At 35.8% G+C, this 27,447-nt stretch overlaps 1 protein-coding gene across 3 annotated transcripts in view; it reads left to right on the top strand.

The window, feature by feature from the left end:
• Window positions 1–27,447, top strand: part of NPSR1 (neuropeptide S receptor 1) — a 167,670-nt gene that overhangs the window by 102,296 nt on the left and 37,927 nt on the right. For 2 of the 3 annotated variants that reach the window (XM_043977753.1, XM_043977754.1), the window contains exons 3-4: window positions 17,944–18,047; window positions 26,750–26,843. The exons of the other annotated variant lie outside the window; for it this stretch is intronic. In XM_043977753.1, coding sequence (XP_043833688.1) covers window positions 17,944–18,047; window positions 26,750–26,843 — 198 coding nt within the window. The remainder of the gene's footprint in view (window positions 1–17,943; window positions 18,048–26,749; window positions 26,844–27,447) is intronic. 3 annotated transcript variants of the gene reach the window in all.

The following is a 27,447-nucleotide window of genomic DNA, read 5'->3' as shown; positions in this document are numbered from 1 at the left end:
ATTGACATCAACCCGTTAACCAAAATTCTCAACTGGCTATAAATCCACAATTGTATCATGAAGCTTTATTAAGGGCCTTGATGAAATCCAGATACACTGTGTTTCCAGAACTTTCCCTGATCTATCAGCCTTGTAACTGCATTAAAAGAGCAAATTATATTAAATTGGCATAACTTATTCTTAGAAAAGCCATGCTAACTCCCAGTGGTCACCATTTCCTTTCCTAAGTGCTCATAACTCATCCGTCTAATAATGTTTTAGAATTTTGTCAAGGACAGGCATTAACTTAACTATTCTATAATTTCAATTATCTCTTATACTTCTCTATTTTGAAAATTAGAATATGTCAGCATCTAGTCTTTCAGCACTTCGCCCATTCTTAACAAACCTTCTAAGGTCAATGGTTCTTTAATCACATGTGCATGTTTTCAGGGGGTCATTTGTTTAGGCCTTAAATCTCTAGCCTCAGAATAATTACTGCTTTAATCTGAACTTGTTGAACTCTACTTTCTTGAAGTGTGGGTAACTTAACTATTCTCCTTACTGTCTATTTTATTATGGCCCCTAGAACACCATCATCACTTTCACCTAAGACTGTCATCAACAAATAAGTTTGTGAGAATGGAAGAATGGATACCATTTCTCCTAAATTTTAACTGCCCCTTAAGTAAAATTATTAGGGAAACAAGAATTTGTTAAATGCTTTCTATAATCAAAATGAGACTTTTGATAGGTAGTAGAAATCTCCAGTATATTATATATCTTGTCAAATTACCTCTGTGAACACTTGTCATCTATATGAGAAAGGCATTATCCATATGCTCTACTTGCCTGGGTAATTTGTAATATGCTTTTGTAATGATGTTATTTCTTTACTTTCTCTATTTATCCTTTAGAATATAACCAGATTACAAACTTCTTTTTTCAATCTTAATAGTATTTTTTCCAGTTACATGTAAAGATAGTTTTCAACATTTGTTTTTATGAGATTTTGAGTTCCAAATATTTCTCCCTCCCTTCCTTCCCTCCCCCCTTCCCAAGACAGAAAGCAATCTGATATAGGTTATATATGTACAATCACATTAAACATATTTCTGCATTAGTCATGTTGTGAAAGAATTGGAACAAAAGGGGAAAACCTCAAAAAAGAGAGAAAAGGAGTAGAAATAGCATGGATCAAACTGCATTCAGATTTGACAGTTCTTTTTTTCTGGATGTGGAGAACATTTTCCATCATGAGTCCTCTGGAATTGCTTTGGGTCATTGCATTGCTGAGAGGATCAAAGTCTATCACAGCTGGTGATCACACAATATTGCTATGACTGTGTACAATGTTCTCCTGGTTCTGCTCACTTCACTCAGCATCAGTCCACTTAAGTCTTTCCAGGTTTTTTCTGAAATCTGCCTGCTCATCACTTCTTATAGCCCAATAGTATTCCATTCCATTCATATGCCACAACTTATTCAGCCATTCCCCAATTGATGGACATCCCCTCAATTTCTGATTCTTTGCTACCACAAAGAGAGCTGCAATAAATATTTTTATACACGTGGGTTCTTTTTCATTTTCTATGATCTCTTTGGGATATATACCTAGTAGTGATATTACTGGGTCAAAGGTATTACAAGGTTCTTAATAGTAGGAATCTTTAAAAGTACCATCATAGGATTAAGTACAATTCCTCAAAAAAAAAAAAGAGCTACTTAATAAACCACAGAATTGTAGAATATCAGTGAGAAGGGCTTCAGAAGTCACCAACTATAAAGATGATGATGATAAAGAATAATAGCATGTATATAGTTCATTAATGTTAGCAGAGCACTTTACAAGTATTATCTCATCTTATTTTCCTGACAACCCTAGAAGGTAGATCCTATTATTATCCCCATGTTATAGATGAGAAAGCTGAGGCATATACAAATTAAGTGACTTGCCCAGGATCACACGGCTAGTAAGTACCTGAGGCCAGATTTGAATTCCAGTCTTCTTGACCCTAGGTTCATTATTCCATCTGCTCCAGAATGATAATCTTTTCTTTATCCTCACTTCAAATGGTAATCCAGCCATAGCTTAAAGACTCTCAGGAATGGGGGACCCACAATTTCCCAAGATGGTTCATTTGGCCGTTAGGTAGTTCTCCTGTAATTATACACTATATTTCCTGAATCCACATGAAAGGCATAATTGCATCTCTTACATTTCCTCTTGTTTGACATGACCAATTGTCCTAAGCTTTTCAGATCTTTTTGAACTTTGACTTTGTCTTTCAGTATGTTAGCTCTCCCTCCTACCTTCATACTATCTGAAAATCCCTAAGCATGCCACCTATGCTTTTATCAATCTCACTGACAAAAATATTAAATAGTTTATTGCCAAAGACATATCCTTGGGCACTATGGTAGAGAATTCCTTCCAAGTTGACAGATGATTCATTAATACCACTCTTTGAGTACAGTCATTCGTTTGGTGCCAAATCTGCTTAACCTCATTATCTTTAAACCAGTAATTTTCTATTTGTCCACATGTATAGCATAAAAGAACTTGTCAGATTCCTTGCTGAAATCACAATGAATGGTGTGTCCTCAGCATTCTCTTTGTCTACCGCTCTAAAGTAACACACAGAAAATTAAATTAGCATGGCCCTACAATCGAGGGATGAGCTCTTCTCAATAAAGCCATGTTAGAGTTTGGTGGCTATTGTGAAAGATACACTCTCTCTTTAAAATCTTCTTTCATAAGGAATAGTTAATGATGAAAAGGGCAGAAAATGGTTTGTGTAAAGGAAGACATATTTATTCTCAAAGATGTAATATATCACTACTGTTACGAATGAATATTTTTATATGTAATATGAGTAGAAAAAGAATGTTGTTTTAATATAAACTGATAAAATATGTACATGAAGAAACAGCTTTCAGATGGGATTTGTATGGATTTGGAGAGATCTGTGGTACAGATTTGAGGACTCAGATTTCCTCTAATAATTTAGAATGATGTCTTACTTATATGGGAAGAATTTGATGTTATAAAGAGGCAGGGGGGAAGCATTTTATTTATTGGAAACCAGAGAAATGGAAGTGTGAAGAAACATAGTTTTAAAGGAACCAAAGAAACAAAGGGGCAGATAGGTGACTCAGTGGATAGAGTGGTGGAAATGTAGTCAGGAAGACTCATCTTCCTGACTTTTAAATCTAGCCTCAGACAAGTATCTACTAGATATGTAAACCTGGGCAAGTCACTTATCTCAGTTTGCCTCAGTTTCCTCTGTAAAATGACCTGAAAAAAGAAGTGAAAAACCACTTCAGTGTCTGCTAAGAAACCCCAAAAAAACAGTCATGAAGAGTCAGACATGACTAAAAATGACTAAGCAACAAAAGAGCTGAGACATGATGGGTCCTTTCCAAAACTGTATGAGCATATTTTCTGACACAAAGGATAAAATTAAGAAAATGAAAAATGATATGAGCATTTAGAGGCTGAACTATGATTTTTAAAAAAAAACATCAATTTAATAGGGGTAATTTATAGAATTGTGATGCTTAAAGGGAAAAGTGAGCTTCTGAGGGTCAAGAGACTCTCAGCTGACAGAGAGAGAAAGAGAGAAAGGAGGGAGAGAGGGAAAGAAAGGGGGAAAAGGGGGAAGGATGGGGAGAAAAGGGAGAAAGAGAGATAAGAGGGAAGGGAAGGAGGGATAGAGGAAGGAAGGAAGGGAGGAAGGAAGGAAGGAAGAAAGGAAGGAAGAGAAGGAGGGAGGGAGAGAGGGAGGGAAGCAGCAGCAGGAGAGGAGCAAGAGAATTCACGAGACAGCAGCACAAGGACTGGGGCTAGATTGAGGGGGTAGAACCTTGAGAAAAGTTGAAGACACATCAAGGGAGTTGGGAATTGCTTCTCTGGAGCTTTTGCATTAAGAAACAGTCAACTAAAAGAAAGCTTAAGCTGAATGATTCCTGATTTTTTTAAGAGAACTGATGTTATTGGCCAAAAGTGCCTATGAGCTGTCATTTATTTCACCTATAGTTGGGAAAAAGGACAAGCTTTTAGAAATAAGGGTTTATTGCTCTCAGGTGCCACCTATAGCTTGAGAAGAAATGAGGGGGGGCAGGGAGTTGCAACTGTTATGGTATCCTAGTGACCTGGATCAAAAAATGAACTCATTGGGAGAGGCAAGAATTCACAGTAAGTCATTTTTATAACCCAGGACAGCTTCAAGAGACAGAAAGAAAGGTATGTTGACACTAGTCATGGAATCTGTCCATGAACCTTGTGGCACTGAGCATTTCACTGCCCAGGAAAAAAAAAGGGCCAAGATACTATGCCCAAAGGGCTATAAAGTTGAGTATACCCTTTGATTCAGCAGTACCACTATTAGGTCTGTATCCCAAAAAGATAAAAGTGGGGGAAGGACCTATTTATACAAAAATGTTTATAGCAGCTCTTTCTGTGGTGGCTAAGAATTGAAAATTGGGGGGGATGTCCATCAATTGGGGAATGATTGAACAAATTGTAGTACATTGTAATGGAATGCCATTGTGCTATAATAAATGACAAGCAGGATGCTTTCAGAGAACACTGGAAAGACTTACATGAACTGATATGAAGTGAAGTGAGCAGAACCAAGAGAACATTGTACATAGTGACAGCAATATTTTTCAGTGAATTGTAGATTACTTAGCTATTCTTGGAAATATAATGTTCCAAGACAATCCCAAAGGACTCATGTTGAAAAATGCTATCTTCTCTCAGAGAAAGAACTGATATCTGTGAATACAGAACATAGCATGCTATTGTTCATTTTCTTTTTTTCTTTTTTCTTTGTTGGAGTATTCTTGCACAAATTTACTAATATGGAAATGTTTTATTATTGTACTTGTTTAACCTACATCAGATTACTTACTGTGTCAAGGAAGGGTAAAGGAAAGGAGGGATATAATTTGGAACTCAAAACTTTTTTTAAATTAAGGCTAAAATTGTTTTTACATGTAATTGGGGAAAAATAAAATATTATTTAAAACTAAAAAAGAGGGTCAAGACAGGGTACCAAGGCAGAAAGCACTGTAGCAGAAAGAGAGCCCAGGGCATGCATGCCTGAGCTGCTGGGAATAGGAACAGGTGCCATCTGGCAGCTTGTCTGCCCACTACCCAGTTATGGGTCACAGATTCAGGATGAACATGAACAGTCATGAGCATTGGCCCTAGCTGTGTGCTGGGCAAGGAGCTAAGTTTGGAAGTATATGACTCTAATCCCATAAGTAGAGCAATGATTCATCTCTATCCTAGCCTGTAAGTTTTCAGTGAGATAACCAACACAGGAGTCCCAGACCAAAGGGGAGCTGGAAATTAGTCACTCTGAGCCTTCACATCTTCTCAGCAAGCTAATAGTGACTGATTCCAGCAGCAGTCTACTAAAACCCTCAACCAACAAAAAGCTGACAAATGAAAACCTGAGTCAGAAACTTACAGAGTTTGGATACAGATAACACCATTTTGGGAGCACTGAAACACTTCAGGTTCCCATTCTAAGCTGTGAAAATAGTCAAAGGACAGAAGAGCATAGGAGTTCAGATCAGACATCCCTCCCCTCTTCCCAGAGGTGTACAGCACACTAATATATATTCTAAAATAAAGAAGTGGCATAAAAGAATAAGCAAACAAAAAATCCCACCACAAAGAGATATAAGGGAACCTTGAGATACAAAAAAGAAGAAGAAGAAGAAGAAGAAGAAGAAGAAGAAGAAGAAGAAGAAGAAGAAGAAAATGATGACTCAAAAAATATCTACAAGCATGGCCTTAAAGAAAATGCACTTTGGAGACAAGTCCAACAAAAATTCCCAGAAGAGCTAAAGTAAATATGTTTCTTTAAAGGGAGCTAAAATGATTTCAAAAGCCAAATTAAAGTGCTAAATGGACAAATAGGAAATGAAGTAAGAGTTTGAGAAGAAAGATATGAAAAGAGAATTAGCAACTTGGAAAAGGGAGGTATACAATATTACCAAAGAAAATAACTATTTGACAATTAGAATTGGACAAATAAAATTAATGACTCCCTGAAACATCAAAAAATTATAAAACACCAAAAGTCTTAAGAAAAAAGTGTGAACTATCTCAAAGGAAAAACAACTGACACAGAAAACAGATAGAAGGAAGTTTGGTTTTGGGGAGGTTTGGGTTTTTTTTTTTGTTTTTTCTGTTTGTTTTTTTTTTGGTGAGGCAATTGGGGTTAAGTGACTTGCCCAGGGTTACACAGCTAGTAAGAGTTAGGTGTCTAAGGCTGGATTTGAACTCAGGTCCTCCTGAATCCAGGGCCGGTGCTCTATCCACTGCGCCACCTAGCTGTCCCAGAAAGATAATTTAAAAATCACTGGACTAGCTGAAAACCATGAACCAAAAAAGAGCCTAGACTTCCTATTTCAAGGAATCTTGATAGAAAACTGCAAAGATCTCTTAGAACCATAGGGCAAAGCTGAAATTGAAAGAATCCATGGTTGACCTCCTCAAAGAAACTGCAACATGAAATCTACTAGAAATATTATGACAAAAATTGACAGCTCCCAGGTCAAGGGGAAAATAGTATGAAAAAACTTTAAATCAGGTGTGTACCTTCTGACAGGAAATCCCCTGACAAGTAAAACTCAACCCCAATTGGTGGACATTTAATGAGGAGATGGGCTAAAAGTCTGCAGCTCCTCCTGCTGAGAACATGTCTTAATCATGAGCCTTGGCAGCCTCGATGTGTCTGGGCAGGGGAAGCCATTTCCATCTAGACCTCTCTGGCTACTTTTGTTCTTCATGGGCTTAGGGTTGTCCTAATATATAATGGAGGTAATCAAGGACAGTAGTTCCTTCCCCCAAGTAAAGGACTTACCCAGACTGGATTTTGTTTATATTCTAAACAGAAATCACGTTTTCCAGTTAGGTTGGGTCCCATGCAACCTATTCCAAGAGTTAATGCCTTAGAGGCTAGAAGTAATCGCACCTTTGAGAGACTGACCGCCCTTTTCAGGAGTGTGATCTTAACAAAAATAGAAGGGGAAAGGATGGATCAAAATTAACAATTAGTTATGAATATAATAGTATAATTTTAATTTCTCTCATTCCTTTCCATCAACTTACAAAACCATCCTTCCTCCCAGTCCTGATTTTTATAATTTCTTGCCTGAACTATTGAAATAGCCTCCTAACTGATCTCCAAGATTTTTGTTTCTCCTCTCTCCAATTTATTCTCCACCCAGCTGCCAAATAAACTTCTTGAGTCACAGTCAAAGTTGTTATTATGGTACTCTATCCATCTACCCTGACTCAACAAACCTCATTGGTTCCCAATTGCTGATAGGATAAAGGACAACCCCCTAATCTGGTTCCTAATCTAGCACTCCAGACTTTTTCCCACTACTTCTTTTCATGGGTTTTGTATTTTTATCAATCTGGGGGTACTAAACTGTATCCTAAAAGTGACCAACTCTCTCCAACATCCATGCATTTGTACAAGCTGTTTCTTATGTCTGGAATGTCCTCCCTCCTCATCTCTACCTCTTGTATCTCTTTTCTTCCTTAAAAATATATTAAATGCCATCTCCTATATGGAACCTTACCTATCTCCCCTCTCTTCAGTTTTCTTGACTATAATTGCATATATATTTTATCCCCCAATAGAATGTAAGCTCTCTGAGAGCAGGGACTGAGGGTTTTTTTTGTCTTTGTAGCCACATACCCTAATATAGCACTTCACACATAACAGTTATGTTTGTGGAATTTATTCTTACATCAAAGCAACCCCAGTTCTGGAAAGGAAGGAGTAGATATGAGTCCCTGTGGATAACCAATGTCTGAATAACCACTTTCCTTCTTTCTTTTCCATTGTTTTTCTGTTTACAAAGATCCCTATGGTTAAAGTTAGTTACTTTCCAAACATTAATCCCTTTCAAAAATTCCAATTAATATGAACAAACCACCTTGTCCAGAATTCTGAATGCAAACTGCCTCTGTTACCTGATTGTCAGTTCTTATTATTGTCATTTATCTGAAAGAAGTGTTGCACGACAAAGCAAAATCCTTTATAAAGGAAAGCAGATGTATTCCTTCCTAATTTCATTATAAAGCAATACCTTCAAAAGACACATATGTCCTTGCCAAAATCCAGCAGGAAACTGGAAATATTCATTCCATTAAATTAAACCTTGATTTAAAGAGGGGGAAATTGTAGCTCCAAATTGAACTGGGTTAGCCAGAACACCCATTTTCTCTACCAATTATCTGTTAAAGGATCTTTGAAAGAAGAGGTATCCACATTCTCCCACCAATTATCTGAACTAAGGTGCATGGGCACCAGATGCTAGTGAGATGCGCCACACTCTTCTAGCAGGAATTTGTAATAGTATCTGAAAAAGGGAGAAATCCTAAAGGAATTTTAGGTCTTCATTCCCCACCAGAAATAATTGATGAGGCTATTATACCTCCGATTTGCCAAAGGTCAATTTTTGTCAATTCTTTCCACCTAGGAATTTTTCCTCAAAGTAGTCAACAGAGTACCTGATTCCTTGAATCCCATTAGATAAACACATCATTTTGCTCCAGAAAGGTGTATTTAATGAAGACTATTGAGCATGTAGACAGAGTCTCAGAATTAAAGAGACCTCAGAGTCATTAGTCTTGCCTATATTCTAAAAAAATACCTAGTACAACATACCAGGAAATAGTCATCCAGTCTCTCCTTCAAATCCTCCAAAGCGGGGGAATGTATCACCTCCCAAACAAGGAATCTAATTCTACTTTGGGGAAGTTCTCATGAGTGAGAAGGATTGTTGTTTTGTTTTTTTTCTAACAGCAAAACTAAATGTGTTTCTTTTCTACTTCCACCCTTTGCTTCTGGTTCTTCCCTCTGGAAACAAACAGAACAACTCTATTTCTTAAACATCACAGTCATTCAAAAACTTGAAGATAGCCATCATGTTCTTCATAAGGCTTCTCTTAGGCAGGGCAAATCTCCCCAATTATTTCAACTGATCCTCATATCAAAGGGAATTGAATTCTTTCACTAGTCTGGTAGTGTTCTTCTCCATATTCACCAACTTATTAATATCCTTTCCATCATGTGCTTCCCAGAATTAAATACAACCTTCCATATATGATCTGACCATTAGAGAATACAGCAGGGCTATCACCTTATATCTAGAATAGGGACTTCCTCATTCTGGAAGTTATGTTTGTCTTAATGAACTGAAGATTACAAAAGGTTTTTGTTGTTGTTTTAACTATCATATCATACTCTTGACACATATTGACCTTTTAGTCCCCTAATCCCCAATCTGTTTCAGACGGATTGCTATATATTTATGCCTCCCGATTCATATTTGTGGAGTTCATTCTTTTCAATCTAGGCAAGACTCAAAAGCAATTATCAAGTTGGCAGGTAGATGGGAGGAAGTATTGGACTTAGAGCCATAAAGATCCAAGTTTGAATCCTGCCTTAGATATTTACAAGCTGTATAACTGAGCAAGACACAATTTCTGTCATGCTCAGTTTCTTTATTTGTAAAATAACAAAAATATATAGTGCCTACCTCACAGGGTTGTTGTATCAAACAAGATGATATATGTGAAACATATTGCAAACTATAAAGAACTATTTGAATGTTAATAGCAATTAGCCTTTATATGGCACTTTAATATTTACTAAGCACTTTATATATTCTATCTTATTTAATGCTTATAAAGCCATAAAGTAGGTGCTATTATTATCTCAGATTTGCAGATCAGGAAACAGGGTAAGAGAAACAAAGTGACTTTCCACAGGTTACACAGCTTATAAGTGTCTGAGGGAGGACTTGAACTCATCTTAATTCCAGGTCTAGCACTCTAACTACTGTATCACCTCATTGCCTCATTATACTAACCGGAAGATGAAGAACATTAATAGAACCAAAGACTCAGCAGCCAAGGACTGTCAGAATTGATCCATAGCCTTAAACATACAACCAACTGAAACTGATCACATCTGGTTGACTTTTCTTAGAATCTGACTCCATCCCTAATGGCCTGCATTTGACCTAAAGGCATGGCTGAGATAGTCTTGCCTCTGTCCTAATCTGATCTGTGAACTTTTCTATTGCTAAGATGAGAAGCTCCTGAGGAAAGGAAGAGTATCATTTTCACATTTGCATCCTTAACACCTAGGCTAGGTTCTTGCACACTGGAAAGCTTACTAAATATTTGCTGAATCAAACTTCATTGAATCAAGTCAAACTGAACTGAATCGAATGGAATTAAATCAATAGGACAGTCATGGCTATCTTTTTCATGGTTCTGCCACTTATTAGCTATGTGACTATGGATAAGTCATGTAAACTGTCTGGGCTTCAGTTTATTTAGAGAATTGGAAGCATGCACTACATGTCCTCTGAGACTCCTTTCCAGCCTTATGATCCTAGGTGGTCTAGGTGCATGGTCTTCCTTGACGCTCACTGCAGACATTTGTGGCATAGCTTACCAGAATAAAGATGCATATAGTCTGAGGCTGTATATACCAATGATAACTAGCCCTTGCAAAATCAAATGCACTAATCGACCTCAGTAACTCCATACTCTAACCAACCTAAGTTATGTAACATGATCATTTCAAAAATCCTATTTCCATGAGATTTCCTAATTGATTACTCTAGGGCATCATAAATAGTAGATAACCACCAGTGCACTGCAGTGCCAATCTTATAGGAGGGAACCACTTACTTTGTACAATTATAGAGGCACAAGAAAGTGCCCCTTCTGTTCTTCTGAAATTGGCACCTTACATAAAATTATATTTATAAGGGACAGTCTTTCTGTATACAATTAGCTATCTTCAGGTAATCAACAAACATTTATTGACTACCTGCACTTATTTACGTGCCAGATACGATCCTTAGAGATTACATTTAAAATATAGATTTCCCAAGACAGGGATAACATATTACTTAGGTTCACTTTGGTATAACTCAGGTATAACATCAGAAAGCTTAGGAGGAAGGGGGTTAAAAGATGACAGACATTAGATACCTGAAGATCAAAGAGGGACAATAGGGAGAAGGGAAAGAGGTACAGATGAAGTTAAGCATAGATGCATTCAAATATTTGAAGGACTGATATATGGAAGAAGGAAAAGGCTTGCTTTTTGGTTTGTTTGCTTGTTTTGTTTTGGTTTTTGTTGCAAGGGTAAGGAAAAATTTCCTAGCAATTAGAACTATCCAAGAGTGTAATGGACTTTCTCAGGAGACAGACAGACAGAAACATTCATTAAGTGATTGTTATGAGCCAGTCACTGTGCTAAACACTAGGAATAAAAATACAAGAGAGCAAGATAGTCTTTGTCATCAAGGAGTTTACATTGGAATGGAAGAAGACAGCACATCGAGGGGAGCTAGAAGTAGAGGAGTGTGCCCTGGACATGGCCATGTGGATAATACTGCACAAAGATGTAGGGAAGCCCAGACCTAGTCAGGATACAGCAAAATCCCCACCTCTCTGAGCTGGGGAAGCCAGGGGTGAAGTCCAGGTATCTGGTGGGCTAGAGATGATTGGAAACTAGGGCTCAAGTGAGGTTGTTTGGGACAATTATTGCACAGGCACAGTCATTTTAAATAACTTTAAAAATTCTTTCTAAATTAAAGTTTGGAGGATTACATGAAAAACAGAAGCTGGGTTCTTTGAAGTCAGACCTTCACAAACTTACTTTCCTCTAGTTCTAATATATGCAATACCATCCTGCAAATTAGATACACAGCTTTCAATATGGTTCAGAGTAGAAGCATCAAACTCACAGCTGGCTTGCAAAATTCTGGAATGCAGCTCAAACAAAATTAAAATGCAATGGTGGAGGGGGGGCAGCTAGGTGGCACAATGGATAAAGTAATAGCCCTGGATTCAGGAGGACCTGAGTTCAAATGAGGCCTCAAACACTTGACACTTATAGCTGTGTGACCTTGGACAAGTCACTTAACCCTCACTGCCCCGCAAAACAAAAAAAAATGAAATAGGGAGGAGGGCAGGTAGGTGGTGCAGTAGATTCAGGAGGACCTTAGTTCAAATCCAGCCTCAGACACTTGACACTTGCTAGTTTGTGTGACCCTGGGCAAGTCACTTAATTCTCATTGTCCCTCAAAAATGCAATTGGGAAATGTTTAACAAAATAAATAAAAAATATAGTACAATACAGATAATGTTAATTTGTGGTTTTCTAAATTGACATGCCAGGGATTCTTTCTATTTGAGTTTGACCCCACTGGGAGAGTAAGGAAAACAGGATTCTCTCCTATGATCTTACTGCACAAGTGTGGGCAATTCAACTCACTCCTATGTGCCTCAGTTTCCTCATATGCAAAATTAAATGATTAGACTACATGATTGCTAAGATCCCATCTGGAGCTAACAATCTGAGTCTGAGATTAGAATAATTCTTCTCTTCTAGTGTCCTGGTCCATATAAGGAGGATATATTGTGAGTACAATGACAGATCAATCAGTAATGTAATGCTCACTAGCTACCTGAAATCCAGGGTGATTAATAATCTTTGATGATAAAATACAAGGACCTCCTGCCTTCCCTTTGGTTCCCATGGCTACAGTTTTATTTGGTTGTGGCAACCTTTGATTTCTTCTTGTTGAAAGCTAACAGCCCAGAAGATGAATATAATTCTCTTTGAAAAAATAAAAAGGCTCCCTTTGGCAGGGAAAGAAGGCAAGAAACATTCCTTTTGTGATGGAACCTGGCTGTTTATCTTAGCTGGATTCTTAGCAGCCCAATTAAATCAAACTGGCAAATGGTTCTTTTCCTCCATGTCAGATTATGCTGACAGCAACCCAGGGTTCGTTTCACTGGCACAAAAGGTCATCTGCTTTCTGATGTGTCTCTGCTATTTATGCACCAGGCCACATGGGTGCTTTCACTGAGACTGGGAAGTAAATGACCAAGAGGGACTTGGAATGTTGATATGAAGTCCAAAGCCACAGAGATGCCAATATCTCTTGGGGAGAGAAGATATTGAAACAAGGTAGTAAGTCATCTTTGTGCGAAATTGATTTAGTCCAAGTTGAATGTCCCTTTATAAGTCAACCTGGTTTTAATCACGTTTCCTCAGAGGAATAAGTAAAAGCTACAATTCTTGCAGCCCTAAATATAAGAAAAATGTTGGTCAATATATTTTGTCTACACAATCCCCTAAAACTTTCTTAAAGTTAGATATATTTAATATCATTGTCCAAAGCTAATAAATCTAATGGAAAGAGTAGAGATTAATATCATACCAGAAAGATGTAATAAACCTGAGTATAAAACCACAGTGGAATATGCTTAGGTGATTAGAGAACAAAGAATTTATTTTACAATGAGAATAAATTATAGGACACCCATCCAGACAGAGGGTATGGATGATGCATTCTGAAATTAGATCATAAAACAGAGAGACATTATAGTAGTGGAAATTGCACATCTGTTGAAGATTCATTCTTTGACTTTTAAAAAAATCAAAGTGCCTGATAAATATTATTATAATTGAAACTCTGAGATCAAATATTATGTATTATTTGTCTTTGCATTTTCTTCAGAACCTAACACAATGGTGTGTATATAGTAAGTGTTCAATAAATGTTTAGATGAATTGAATTCTTAACTTTTCTTTGTCAACAATTTCCTTTCTCATAAGGTAGAAAGACCAATGAACAAAATTGTTCTTCTACTTAACTCTGACCAACCAAAAAGGAGGTGTTGGGGACATAGCAATGACCATGACACAATAGCCAAATAATAAACAAGTCTCTGATCAGAGCTTAAAAAATTAGTTTTTGAAAAGTTCAGAAAATAGTAATAGCTATGGTCACATGGCCAGAGACTAAAATAGAAGATAATTCTAGTATTCTAGAATGGTATTTGGTGTATGAGGACTAGATCAAAGTAAATTTGTGAAGGTCTTCAAGCAACTCAACTTCCATTTTTCACATAATCATCAAAATTTTCATTGAGAAGTATTTCTCAAAAGAATGGCAAAATGTCTTAAGAAAAAGAAAGAAGAGAACTGAAGGAACCAGAGGACAATCCTAAACTTCGGAAGGAGGTTAGAGGGTAAAGAATATGATCTAGAGAAAAAGAGAAAGAACCATGAATCTTCTGAGCTATGTAATATGTATGAGGGGTAAAGGGTAAACTTGTACCTTCTGAGCAGAAAGTAACTTGTGTCCCCAGCCTTGAAGATAGTGATCCATGGATGCCACCAGAAATAGTCTGCTGGTTCCCCAGGAATAAAAGAAGATTCAGGTATTGATGGTTAATGACTTCCTGCTAAGGGGAATCATGACAGTCATCTACTGACCTAACCTCTGAATAGAGAAATCTACTATTTTACCAAGATGAACCTCTGGCAAATGATAGAGTAAGTCACAATACTGATCAAACTTAACATCATAATAACTACCTACATACCTGCCACTGGTGAGTTACTTGGGGAAAAAACAAGTTCATCCAAAAGAACTCTAAAAGCCAGACTAGGGCTCATGAAGCCCTGTCAAGAAAGTGACAATAGGAGTACATGTGGCATTTACATCCCAAATACCTAAATTCTCAATTTCCCTCCAATCAGGCAAACTTTGGTCCATTAATGCTTGCCCATCCTGTGCTACTTTTTTCTATACCACATCATCCATTAAACACAGGAGGACCTGTTGCCATTTGAAGGTAGGAAGTAAGCTGTTGATTAAGAAGATGAATCTAAAAACAGGGTTCCAATTGCTGGGGCATATTTTAAAATCTATCACTGATGATTTCTTGGCCAGGGATACAATGTACATGACAAGAATTGGTCAAGTTTATTTGTCTTAAATCATACAATCTGATTGAGAGCACTATGAAATGAAAAGAGTGAAGACTGACCACACATATATTCCAAGTCAGATATCACAGGAAAATGAATACACAAGTAGAGAGAATAATTCACAGGGGATCTCTTATTGGGGATTTCAAAGTGGATTGAACTTCATAAAGCTCTAGGGAATATGGCCTCTTTCACTTTTTGTCTTTGTATCCTTTATGCTTAACACCATGTCTGGTACAGAAGAGCTACTTAATAAATACTCACTGATTGGACAATGCTTAGACCAAGTGACCTCCGAGGACCCTACTGCAATACTGAAAGCTTACAATTTGATAGAATTATTTGATTTATTTTATTTATTTTTTATTTTATTTATTTAATATATATTTATTTAATTATTTGATTGATACCTAATTTCCCTTTTTTGCTATAGACACCACTTATCCATTTTACACGGAACATGTTAACATGGAATCAAGGGCTAGAAGGAAACTTAGAAGTCATCTAGTCCAATCTCTTCGTTTAACAGATTAGTAAATAGAAACCCAGAGGAATTTAATTATTTACTTGATGTTACACAGGATTTTTTTTTTAAAGAGCTGGATTTCAATCCTAGCTCCTCATTCAAAATCTACTGTTATTGTCATTGTACGTTAAAGTCAGTCTCTCATTATGGGGTAATGGAAAGTTCATGGATCTGAGAATCAGGAGGCCAGACTTGCAGTCCCCACTTTGCCACTAACATGTTATGTAAACTCCATCTAGCTATTTCATTAGTTTGAGCCCAGTTTCATCTTAAGTAAAAACAGACTTTGAAAAGTGATGGTTTCTACTGTCCCTTATAGTTCTAATGCTCAGGGACTATAAACTACTCCTTCCATGCCTCAGTCTATCTGGACCATTACTCATTCTTTCTTCTCCATCTTGTCTCAGAAAGATGCTCTTCTTTTTCCAAATTAATGCCTTTCCATAATGCATTAATTCCTTCTCTCATTCATTTTCAGTGAAGAAGAAAAGGTGGGGGTAGGGGAGGTGTCACCTAGCTGCCCCCACGGTTACTTTCTAGAGCTAAATACAATAATAGAAAATTTCATTTTAAGAAAGAAAAGATTGGGGGCAGCTAGGTGGCGCAGTGGATAGAGCGCCAGCCCTGGATTCAGGAGGACCTGAGTTCAAATATGGCCTCAGACACTTAACACTTACTAGCTGTGTGACCCTGGGCAAGTCACTTAACCCCAATTGCCTCACCAAAAAAAATTTTTTTTTAAAAGAAAGAAAAGATTTAGAATCATGAAGGAAATAATGAAAAAATAGGAATGAAGGGTAGTGGTACTTCTTGACTTCAAATTACATTACAAAGAAGGTATCATCAAAACAGTTTAATATTGATTAAAATAGAAATGTAGATGCATGAAACAGACTAGGTAAAATTAATTAGAAAGAATTTAACTCAGTAATTGTGTTGGATAAGTCTGAGCATGTAAACTCCTTGGTGAAGAGCTTACTCTTCAATGAGAATGGCTGGGATAACTGGGAAGTAACATTGAAGAAATTAGGTTTAGACTAACATACTATACAACATGTCAAAATAAACTCAAAATGAATATTGAAAGTTAGAGTATTTTAAAATGTGAAGAGAAACAAAAAGTAAATTTTCACATCCAAGTAAGGAGGATAATTTTAAATCAAAACAGGGTCAGAGACAAACTCAATTTTTAAAATATATTTTCACAAAATGAAACTGAAAAGTTTTTGAATTGATGAAATAAATACTACTAGGATAAGAAGTAGAGCTATTGATAGGAAAAATATTTGCATAGGATATCTCTGATAAGTGTCTGGTGTTTAAGCTACAGAGCATGAATTAAAATATGTAAGATCAAGAGTCATTCTTCTAAAGTATAAATGGTTAAAGCATATGAATAAATTTCTTAAGGGAGGAATTGTAAACTATTAACAAATATATTCTCCAAATCACAAAAATAATATAAATATTCATTGCAACAATTATAGGTTTCATTTTACATCCAGAAAATTTACAGAAATAATAAAGGATGGAAATAGTTGATGTTGGAGGAACTATAGAAGGTAGTACACTAATACACTTTTAGGAGATCTGTGAATTTGTCCAACCCTTTTATAGAATACAATTTGGAGCTATGCTCAAAAAAGACCACAACATCCATGATCTTTGACACTGAAATTTCACTGCTAGGCATATTTACATAAAAGGGCAAAAACAGATCAAAGGATTTCATATACAACAAAGATCTTCATAGCAGCCTTTGTTCTGGTAATGAAGAACTGGATACAAAGTAAGGTTAGGGATTGGCTAAATCAGTTATGAACCATGAACATAAAAATAGGATTTTATTATATTGTAAGAAATATTAAATATGAAAAATTCAGAGACGTTTGGGGAAATTTCTATGAATTGATTCAGAGTGAAATATTCAAAGCCAGGAAAATAATTTATATAACAACCATAAAAAAAAGTAAATGGAAAGAAAAACAACAACAAAATTGAATCCTAGGCAGTTACAATGACCAAATTGCCTCACAGACAAGCTGAGAAAATATCTCTTTCTCTCTCTCCTTTGCGTTCAAAGGAGAATTATGCATGTGGAACCTTATATATACCATTGAATTATGTTGATATATTTGATTTGTCTGAATTGATTTTTCTTTTTTAGTAGTTGTTACAATGGATGACTGACTAGGTAAGGGAGGGGGAGGGACATGTTCAAAACTGAAGGTAATGTAAAAGCAGATTATATCAATAGAATTTTTTAACAATAATAAAAACGACATCGGGGCAAAGTAGGACCAGAGAAAGGTTTGGACCTATAGATGTTGAAGGGAAATGATGATAAAATGAAAATGAAATGATGATAAAAATCAAAGAAATGGGGATGGGTGAAAGTAAAGGAGAAGGAAGCTTTCCTAAACAAGAATACTCAGAACTCCAGAGTCTTAGGGTACAAGTCAAGCGTTTTGGCCTACTTTGTGACAGGCACTGTGAAATTCCCTAGAATAACTCATGACCACTGATGTACACAAATGTATTTTTGGAGAATACTGACCACTTATTCCTTGTGTGTTTTTGCTTCAGATTCTTTTACTGGGCTTATCAACATAATGACGGATATTATCTGGCGATTCACAGGGGATTTCCTGGCACCAGATTTGGTCTGTCGGGTGATTCGCTACTTACAGGTATACAGATAAATCAAGTTGAGAGATTAAATTTGTCTTTTGCACCTTCATATGCCCACCAGGAGATGTGAAAGGGAATTTAGATGTATCACTACAATTCATCAAAACCTTTCAAAGCATTTTTATGAATTCAAGAAATTGTCATTCTTACTAAAGGACTTGTTCTTTGGATACATACTGATGTGGTAGAATGAGATTCACAGAATCACAGATTAGACCTGAAATAGACATTAGAACATCATCCCTTGTCACTGCTGCCATGTGGAGAATTGTATGTGTGTGTTTTATTGGGTATATGTATATATGTGCACACATTTATAAACACATATATACATTATATTTATACTTACATAATTAATATACATGTATTTGTACATACACATCTATATCTATATTATACTTTTTGTGTGTATGTATATGCACATACACATACTCCCATACTTACAGAGAAAGTTGTATATCTGTATAGATTATATATGATATAAATTTTATACTATTCAGAATTGTGATAGCATATATTATTATCAGCATAGTTAATATATCATCTGTGGCATATATAATAGTATATAGTCTACATAATTTACATATTATACTATTATAATATAAAGTTTATATTATATACACATATCTATATATACATACATATATGTAAGCTCATATGCTGACTATGTAATTATGCATGTACGTGTATATACACGTGTGGGCATGTATATATGTATTGTGTGTGTATTTACATGTATATGTATGTACATATAGAGACAAATATACATATATATACACAGACAGACATTCATATATCCTTCCCCATAGAATATAAGCTCCTTGAGGGAAAGGTTACTATGATGACAGGGAAGGCCAAGCTCAAAAGAAGACAACAATGTGAAAACAGCTACAAGCAAAGCATGAAAGGAAAAATGCAAATTGGACATAAGCCCAACAAAAATTACTGAATGAGCTAAAGAAAGAAACTATAGTCATAAAGGAAAAAATGGTGGAAGAAAATGAGAATAAGCCAAAAAAATGAAAAGAGAATTAACAGCTTGGTAAAAAGAGAAACAAAAGACACTAAAGAAAATAATACCTTTAAAAGCAGAACTAATCCAATGGGGAAAGGGATGCAAAAATCCACTTAAGAATAGAGTTACTTAGGGGCAGCTGGGTTGCACAGTGGATAGAGCACCCGCCCTGGATTCAGGAGGACCTGAGTTCAAATCTGGCCTCAGACACTTAACACTTACTAGCTGTGTGACCCTGGGCAAGTCACTTAATCCCAATTGCCTCACCAAAAAAAAAAAAAAAAAAAGAATAGAGGTACTTAAAAATTAGAATTGGGCAAGTGGAAATTAATGACTCCATAAGACATCAATAAACAATAAAAACCAAGCCAAAAGAATGAAAACATAAGGGGGAAAATATGAAAGATCACACCAGAAAAAGAACTGACCTGGAAAATAGATTGAGGAGAAATAATTTAGGACTTATTAAACTACCTGAGAGCCATGATCAAAAAAGGAGCGTAGACATCATATTTCAAGAAATTATCAAGGATAATTTCCCTAATATTTTAGAAACAGATGGTAAAATATAAATTGAAAGAACATATTGATCACTTCCTAAAACAGATTCCAAAACAAAAACTCCCAGGAATATTATAGTCAAATTCCACAGCTTCTGGGTCAAGGAGAAAATATCGTAAGCATCCTGAAAGAAGCCATTCAAATAACATGGAACCAAAGTCAGGATCACACAACATTTAGCAGTTTCAACAGTAAAGAAGCAGAGAACTTGATATATGGTATTTTGGAAGAAAAAGGGTCTAGAATTACAAACTAGAATCACCTACCCAGCAAAAGAGTATAATCCTCCAGGGGAAATGGATATTTAATGAAGTAGAGGACTTTCAAATATTCCTTGAAAAGACCAGAGCTGAAAAGAAGATTTGGCATTCAAACACAAGACTCAAGGGAAGCATAAAAGGTAAAAAAGAAAAACAATTCATAATAGACTTGATGAAATTAAACTATTTACATTCTTAATATGGAAAGATGACACGTTACTCCTAAAAATTTCATCATTATTAGAGCAACTAGAAGTAATCTACATAGACAGAGAGAACAGGTATAAGTTATGTGGGGATGATCTCAGAAAAAAAGAAGTTATGAGAAAGAGTTATGCACTAGGAAAGGGGGTGAAGAGTGGGAAAATTTATCTCACATAAAAGTGATGTACAAGAGTTTTTACATTGGAGGGGGAAATGGGATAGCAATCTCAAGCAATATTTGAACCTCACTCTCATAGGAATGGATTCAAAGAGGGAAGAATATACATACACATTCAAATGAGCATATAAATCTGCCTAGCAACAGGAAAGGAGGGAAAGGGGATAAGAGAAGGAGGTAGATTAAAAGGATGGCAGTTGTCAGATTTTTGAGGAGGTACAGGGTGATAGAAAGAGAGAGAGAGAGAGAGAGAGAGAGAGAGAGAGAGAGAGAGAGAGAGAGAGAAGGATAATCAGAAAAAATAGAAGGGAGGGAAATGGACCATTAGTAATCACAACTATGAATGAATGGGATGACCTCATCCATAAAATGGAAGCAGATAGCAGAATGGATTAAAAACCCAATACAGTGTGTACAAAATGCTCTTGAAACAGAGACAGAGTAAAAAATAAGAGGCTGGAGCAAAATCTATTATGCTTCAGCTGAAGTTTTTAAAAAGCAGGGATATTAATCACTACATCAAAGAAAAAACAAAAATAGACCTAAAAACAGATAAGCAAGGAAACTACATTTTCCTAAAAGTTAACATGGAGAATGAATAATATCAGTATTAAATATATGTGAACCAAATGGCATAGTAATGAAATTCTTTATTTATTTTTATTTTTTGTGTTGCTTGACCGTTTATTTCTTACAAGTTATTTTTTTTAATTTCAGTTTTTTATTTGGGAGGCAGTGAAGATTGATACTTGACAATATTTTCTTTGAGACAACAGTTTTAATGCCAAAAGGATGAGGGGTGGACATAGAAACTTTTTTAAATTTAATAAACATTTTTATTTATAATTTTGTGTTCCAATTTTTATCCCTCCTTCCCTCCCTCCTCTTCCATCTCCCTGAGTAGGCAAGCATTCAGATATGGGTTATACATGTATGCTTATGTAAACCATTACCATGTTTGTCATTTTGTACAAGAAAACTTGATTAAAAGAAAAAAATGAAAAAGTGAAAATAGCCTGCTTCAGTCTGTTCCATCTATATCACTTCTTTCTTTGGAGCTAGATAGTATGCTTCATCAATAGTCCTTTGGGATTGTCTTGGATCATTGTATAGTTGAGAATAGTCAAGTCATTCACAGTTCTTCATCAAACAATATTGCTGTCTCTGCACAATGTTCTCTTGGTTCTGCTCACTTCATATATCATTTTATACATGTCTTTCCATACCTTTCTGAAGTCATCCTGATTCTCATTTCTTATAGCACAGTAATATTTCATCACCATCATAACACAATATTGAAATTCTAAAAGGAAACGTTAAATGGGTTACAGGAGGAAATAGACAGTAAAACCATATTAGTGAGGGACCCCAACTTACCCCCTCAGAAATAGATAAATCTGACCAAAAATAAATAAGAAAGAAGTTTAGGAGATGAATAGAATTTTAGAAAAGTTATATATAATAGACTTCTTTTTAATAATGAACATTTTTATTTAACATTTTGAGTTCCAAATTCTTTCCCTCCTTCCCTTTCCCCCCTCCCTGAGGTGGTAAGCAATCAGATATAGATTACATATGTGCAATTATAAATAAAAGAAAAAAATAAAAGAAAGTGAAAAATAGCATGCTTCAGTCTTTTCCATCTATATCAGTTCTTTCTTTGTAGGTACAGATTATGCTTTATCATTAGTCCTTTGGGGTTGTCTTCAATAATTGTATTGCTGAGAATAATGAAGTCATTCGCAGTTCATTAAATAATATTGCTGTCTCTGTGAATAATGTTCTCCTGGTTCTGCTTACTTCGCTATACATCAGTTCATATAAGTCTTTCCAGGCCTTTCTGAAATCATTCTGTTTGTCATTTCTTATAGCACAATAATACTCCATCACAATCATATACCACAGCTTGTTCAATCATTCCCCAGTGATGGGCATTCCTTAGATTTTCAATTCTTAGCCACTACAAAAAGAGCCTCTATAAATATTTTTATACAGATAGGTCTTTTCCTCTTTTTGCAGATGTCTTTAGAATATAAAGCTAGTAGTGGTATTGCTAGATCAAAGGGTATACACAGTTTTATAGCCCTTTGGGCATAATTCCAAATTACTCTCCAGAATGGTTAGATGAGTTCACAATTCTACCAACAGTGGATTAGTGTCCCAGTTTTCCCACATCCCCTCCAAAATCCAATATTAATTTCTTTTTTAAAAATAATGTTTTTTCCAATTGCATGTCAAGATATTTTTGAGTATTAATTTTTGTAAGATTTTGAGTTCCAAATTTTTCTCCTTCTCTCCCTTCCCTCTGCCATTCCAAAACCATCAATCAATCTGATACAGATTATACATTATAATCATGTTAAAGATATTTTCTCATTAGTCAATTTGTGAGAAAAGAATCAGAACAAAAGAAAAGAAACACCACAAAATTCCATAGTTCTTGTTCTGTATATGGAGAGCATTTTCCCTCATGAACCTTTTGGGATGGTCTTGGATCATTGTATTGCCAAAAAGAGCTAAGTCTATCATAGTTGATCTTCACACCATGTTGTTTATACTGTGTACAATGTTCTGCTCATTTCATTCAGTATCAGTTCATGTAAGTCTTTCCAGGTTTTTTCTGAAATCTACCTGCTCATCATTTCTTACAGCACAATAATATTCCATTACATTCATATAACACAACTTGTTCAGTCATTAACCCAATTGATGGTCATCCCCTCATTTTCCAATTCTTTGCCACAACAAAATGAGCAACTATAAATATTTTTGTACATTTCGGTCCTTTTCTCTTTTTTATGATTTCTTTGGGATATAGACATAGTAGTGGTATTGCTGAGTCAAAGGGTATGCAGAACTTTATAGCCTTTTTACATCATTCCAAATTGTTCTCCAGAATTGTTGGAGAAGTTAACAGCTCTATCAACAATGCATTAGTGTTCTAATTTTCTCACATATTCTCCAACATTTATCATTTCCCTGTCTGAGGTAGTACTTCGGAATAGTTTTAATTTGCATTTCTTTAATCAATAGTGACTGAGAACATTTTTTTTCATATGGCTATATATAGCTTTAAGTTTTTTCACTGAAAACTTCCTGTTCATATCCTTTTACCATTTCTCAATTGGGGAATGATTTGTATTCTTATAAATCTGACCATATGGAGAAAAGGAAGATCAAAACATAACCTCAAAAGACGATGAAGTCAAAGCAGCTACAAGAAAACTCTCAAAGAAAAACACAAATTGGACACAAATCCAAAAAGAATTCCTGGAAAAACTCAAATGTTATTTTTAAAAGCAAATAAGAGAAGTAGAAGAAAAAATAGAAAAAGAAATGAGAGTAATGCAAGAAACTATAAAAATAAAATCAACCTCATGGTGGAGAAGGGAAAAAACGCTGAAGAAAATGACACCTTAAAAAAAACTAGATTGTCTAAATGGTAAAATATGGACAAAAATACACTGTAGAGAAGAACTCTTTAAAAAGCATAATTGGTCAAATGGAAAAAGAGAGTCAAAAATTCATTGAAGAAAGGGATTACTTTAAAAGTAGAAATTAGCCAAATGAAAAAAGAAGTGCAAAAGCTCACTGAAGAAAGTCATTCCTTAAAACTCATATTTGGGCAAATGGAAGCTAATGGCACCACAAGACATGAAGAAACAACAAAATCAATTCAGGAGAATGAAAAAATAGAAGAAAAAGTGAAATATCTCATTGGAAAAACAACTGACCTAGAAAATAGATTGAAGAAAAATCATTTAAGAATTATTGGACTACCTGAAATGCATAATCAAAAGAAAACCCTAGGCATTATATTTCAAGAAATTATCAAGAAAAATTGTCCTGGTGCAGCTAGGGGGTGCAGTGGATGAAGCATTGGCCCTGGATTCAGAAAGACCCAAGTTCAAATCCAGCCTTAGACACTTGACGTTTAGTAGCTGTTTGACCCTGGGCAAGTCACTTAGCCCTCATTGACCCACAAAAGAGAGAGAGAGAGAGAGAATAAATAAAAGGGAAAAAAGAAAAATTTTTCTGATATCCTAGAATCAAAGGGTAAAATAGAAATTGAAAGAATCCACTGATCACCTTCTGAAACGGATCCCAAAATGAAAACTCCCAAGGAATATTATAGCCAAATTTGAGAACTCCCAAGTCAAGGAGAAAATATTGCACAAGCACCCAAAAAGGACTCATTCAAATATTGTGGAGTAAAAGTCAAGCTCACACAAGATTTTGTATTTTCAACAGTATAGAAGCAGAGGGCTTGGAATATGATATTCTAAAAGGCAAAGAAGCTAGAATTACAAACAAGAATAACCTACCCAGCAAAACTGAGTATAATCCTTTGTGGGAGGGGGATGTGAATGCACATTTAATGAAATAAAAGACATTTAAGCATTCCTAATGAAAAGACCAGAGCTGAAGAGAAAATTTGACTTTCAAATATGTGAATTAAGAGAAACATAGAAAGGTAAACATGAAATAAATCATAAACAATTCAATGAGGTCTATTTTTTTATATTCCTATATGGGAAGATAATACTTTTAACTCCTGAGAACTTTATCAATATTTGAACAGTTAGGAGGAATATACATAGACAGAGGGAATGGGTGTGAGTTGACTATGATGGGATGGTTTACAAAAAATTTAAATTATGTAATAAGAAAGAGGGATGTACTGGGAGATGAGGAAAGCAAGAGGTATCTCACATAAAAAGTTGTGAAAGGAAGAACATTTACAGTGGAGGGGAATATTGGGGTTGTTGCGCAACATGAACTTTACCCTCCTTAGAATTAGCTCAGAGAAAATAAAAAAACACTCAGTTTACCCTATGGTGAAGTATGAAGGGAAGAGGATAACAGAAGTGGGATGGGACTGGGAGCAGGGAGGGTGGATTAAGGGAGGCAGTGGCCAGAAGAAAACAAACTTTTAAGGAAGGACACTTTTAAAAAGAGAGAGAAGGATAAATGGGGGGAGAGAAATAGGATGGAGGAAAATGCACAGTAATCATACTGTGAATGGGGATGGGAATGGGATCAACTTTCTCATAAAACAAAAGTAAATAAAAACTAAATGGGGCAGCTAGGTGGTGCAGTGGACAAAGCACCAGCCCTGGATTCAGGAGGATCTGAGTTCAAATCCAGCCTCAGACACTTGACACTTACTAGCTGTGTGACCCTGGGCAAGTCACTTAACCCTCATTGCCCTGCAAAAAAATGAATGAATGAATGAATGAATAAAAAAACTAAATGAATTTTTGGGTTTTAATCAAGTTTATTAAAAAATAAAATCTGTCAATATGGTGTTTACAAGAAAAACACTTGAAACAGGGAGACACACACAGAGTAAAAATAGGGACTGGAGTAGAATCCATCAATATCACTATCACTGTTAAGTCTACATCCCAAAGAGATGAAAGTAAAAAGAAAAGGATCTATTTGTACAAAAATATTTATATCAGTTCATTTTGTAGTGGCAAAAAAATTGGGATTGAGGTGATGTGCATCAATTAGGGAATAACTGAACAAGTTGTAGTATATAATTTGTTGGAATATTATTGTGCTATAAAAAATGATGATGGGGATGCTTTCAGAAAAACTTGGAAAACTTACATGAACTGATTCAAAGTGAAGTGAGAAGAACCAGGAAAACATTATGCATAGTAATAGCAAAATTTTAAGGATGATCATATGGGGGAAAAAGCTCTTCTGATCAATATAGTGTTCCAAGATAATCCCAAAGGACCATGATGTAATGATAATACCCATCTTCAGAGCAAGAACTGAAGTCTGAATGCAGATTGATGCATAATTGTTGGATTTTTTTTTACTTTTCTCTTTGCAATGTGACCAATATGGAATTTTATTTTGCATAATTTCATATGTATTACTTATATCATATTGTTTGCATTCTCAGTGGCTGGTGGAAGGGCAGGAGGGAAGGAGAAAATTCAGAAATCAAAAAAAAGTTTAATGAAAATTAAAAATAAATAATACATTTTTAAAAGGTAATTAAGGGGGGGCAGCTAGATGGCGCAGTGGATAGAGCACCGGCCCTGGATTCAGGAGGACCTGAGTTCAAATCCGGCCTCAGACCCTTGACACTTACTAGCTGTGTGACCCTGGGCAAGTCACTTAACCCCAATTTCCTCACCAAAAAGAAAAAAAAACAAAGGTAATTAAGGCCAACTCCTTACCAACACTCACACCTTCCATTGTCTCTAATCCCCATCTCTCCAGCCAGTAATGCTAGACCAAAATGTCACTACCACTTAGCTCTGTGTCCTAATATATATATATATATATATATATATATATATATATATATATATATATATCGCCTCCATCCCAGCTCCTGCAGTACATGGCATCTGGAATGATACCCATTCTACCCCAAGGTGAAGTATCTAAGCTTTTGGCCAGGTGTCTTTCCTTCCACCCTGAACATTGAGACATGTCATCTCATTATTTTATCTTTAGGTAGTGCTTCTATATGCTTCAACCTATGTCCTGGTGTCACTCAGCATTGACAGGTACCATGCCATTGTCTACCCCATGAAGTTCCTTCAAGGAGGTGAGTTGGTTTGTTGCTGCTAAAATGTGGCCAATGGAATGAGTTATTAGGCACTATTCGGAGGGGGGCCAATACAGTAGACTAGAAAGAATAATGTATTTAAAGTTCAGGAACCTGGATTTATATCTGGGCTCACCTACTTTTTTCCCTGTGTGACCCTCCCAAGGGCAAATAACTTTCCCTTTCACGTCCCTTTCCCTTTCTTTTTTATGTAAAATGAGGAGCTTGGGAATAGATGATCCCTTAGCTGCTTTCTAACTCTAATCAACTCTATGATGAAATTTTGACTGAGTCATTTTGGAACTCTCCAAAAGATTTTTGAATCTACAGCCAGAAGGATACACAAACTGGGCTGGAAGTTAAAGATTAAAACTCAAGATTTAGGCCCAATCATCCATCCGAGGTAGAAGACATTCTCCTCAACAAAACAATAGGTTAGCCAGCTCTAGGAATGATGGACTTTGAAGAACTATTGATGTTTCTCGGCCTTATCCACCCTAGTCAAGGGACTATGATTGAGGATCTTCTCTAAGCCACTGAGCTCACTAAGGGTGGTAAGAAGAAGCAATGAAAATATGAGATAAGTCCCTGCCTTTGAGCTATT

Source organism: Dromiciops gliroides, chromosome 1 (assembly GCF_019393635.1).
Source record: "Dromiciops gliroides isolate mDroGli1 chromosome 1, mDroGli1.pri, whole genome shotgun sequence".
Classification (NCBI taxonomy): Eukaryota; Metazoa; Chordata; class Mammalia; order Microbiotheria; family Microbiotheriidae; genus Dromiciops; species Dromiciops gliroides.
This window is presented reverse-complemented; position numbering and strand designations above follow the sequence as displayed.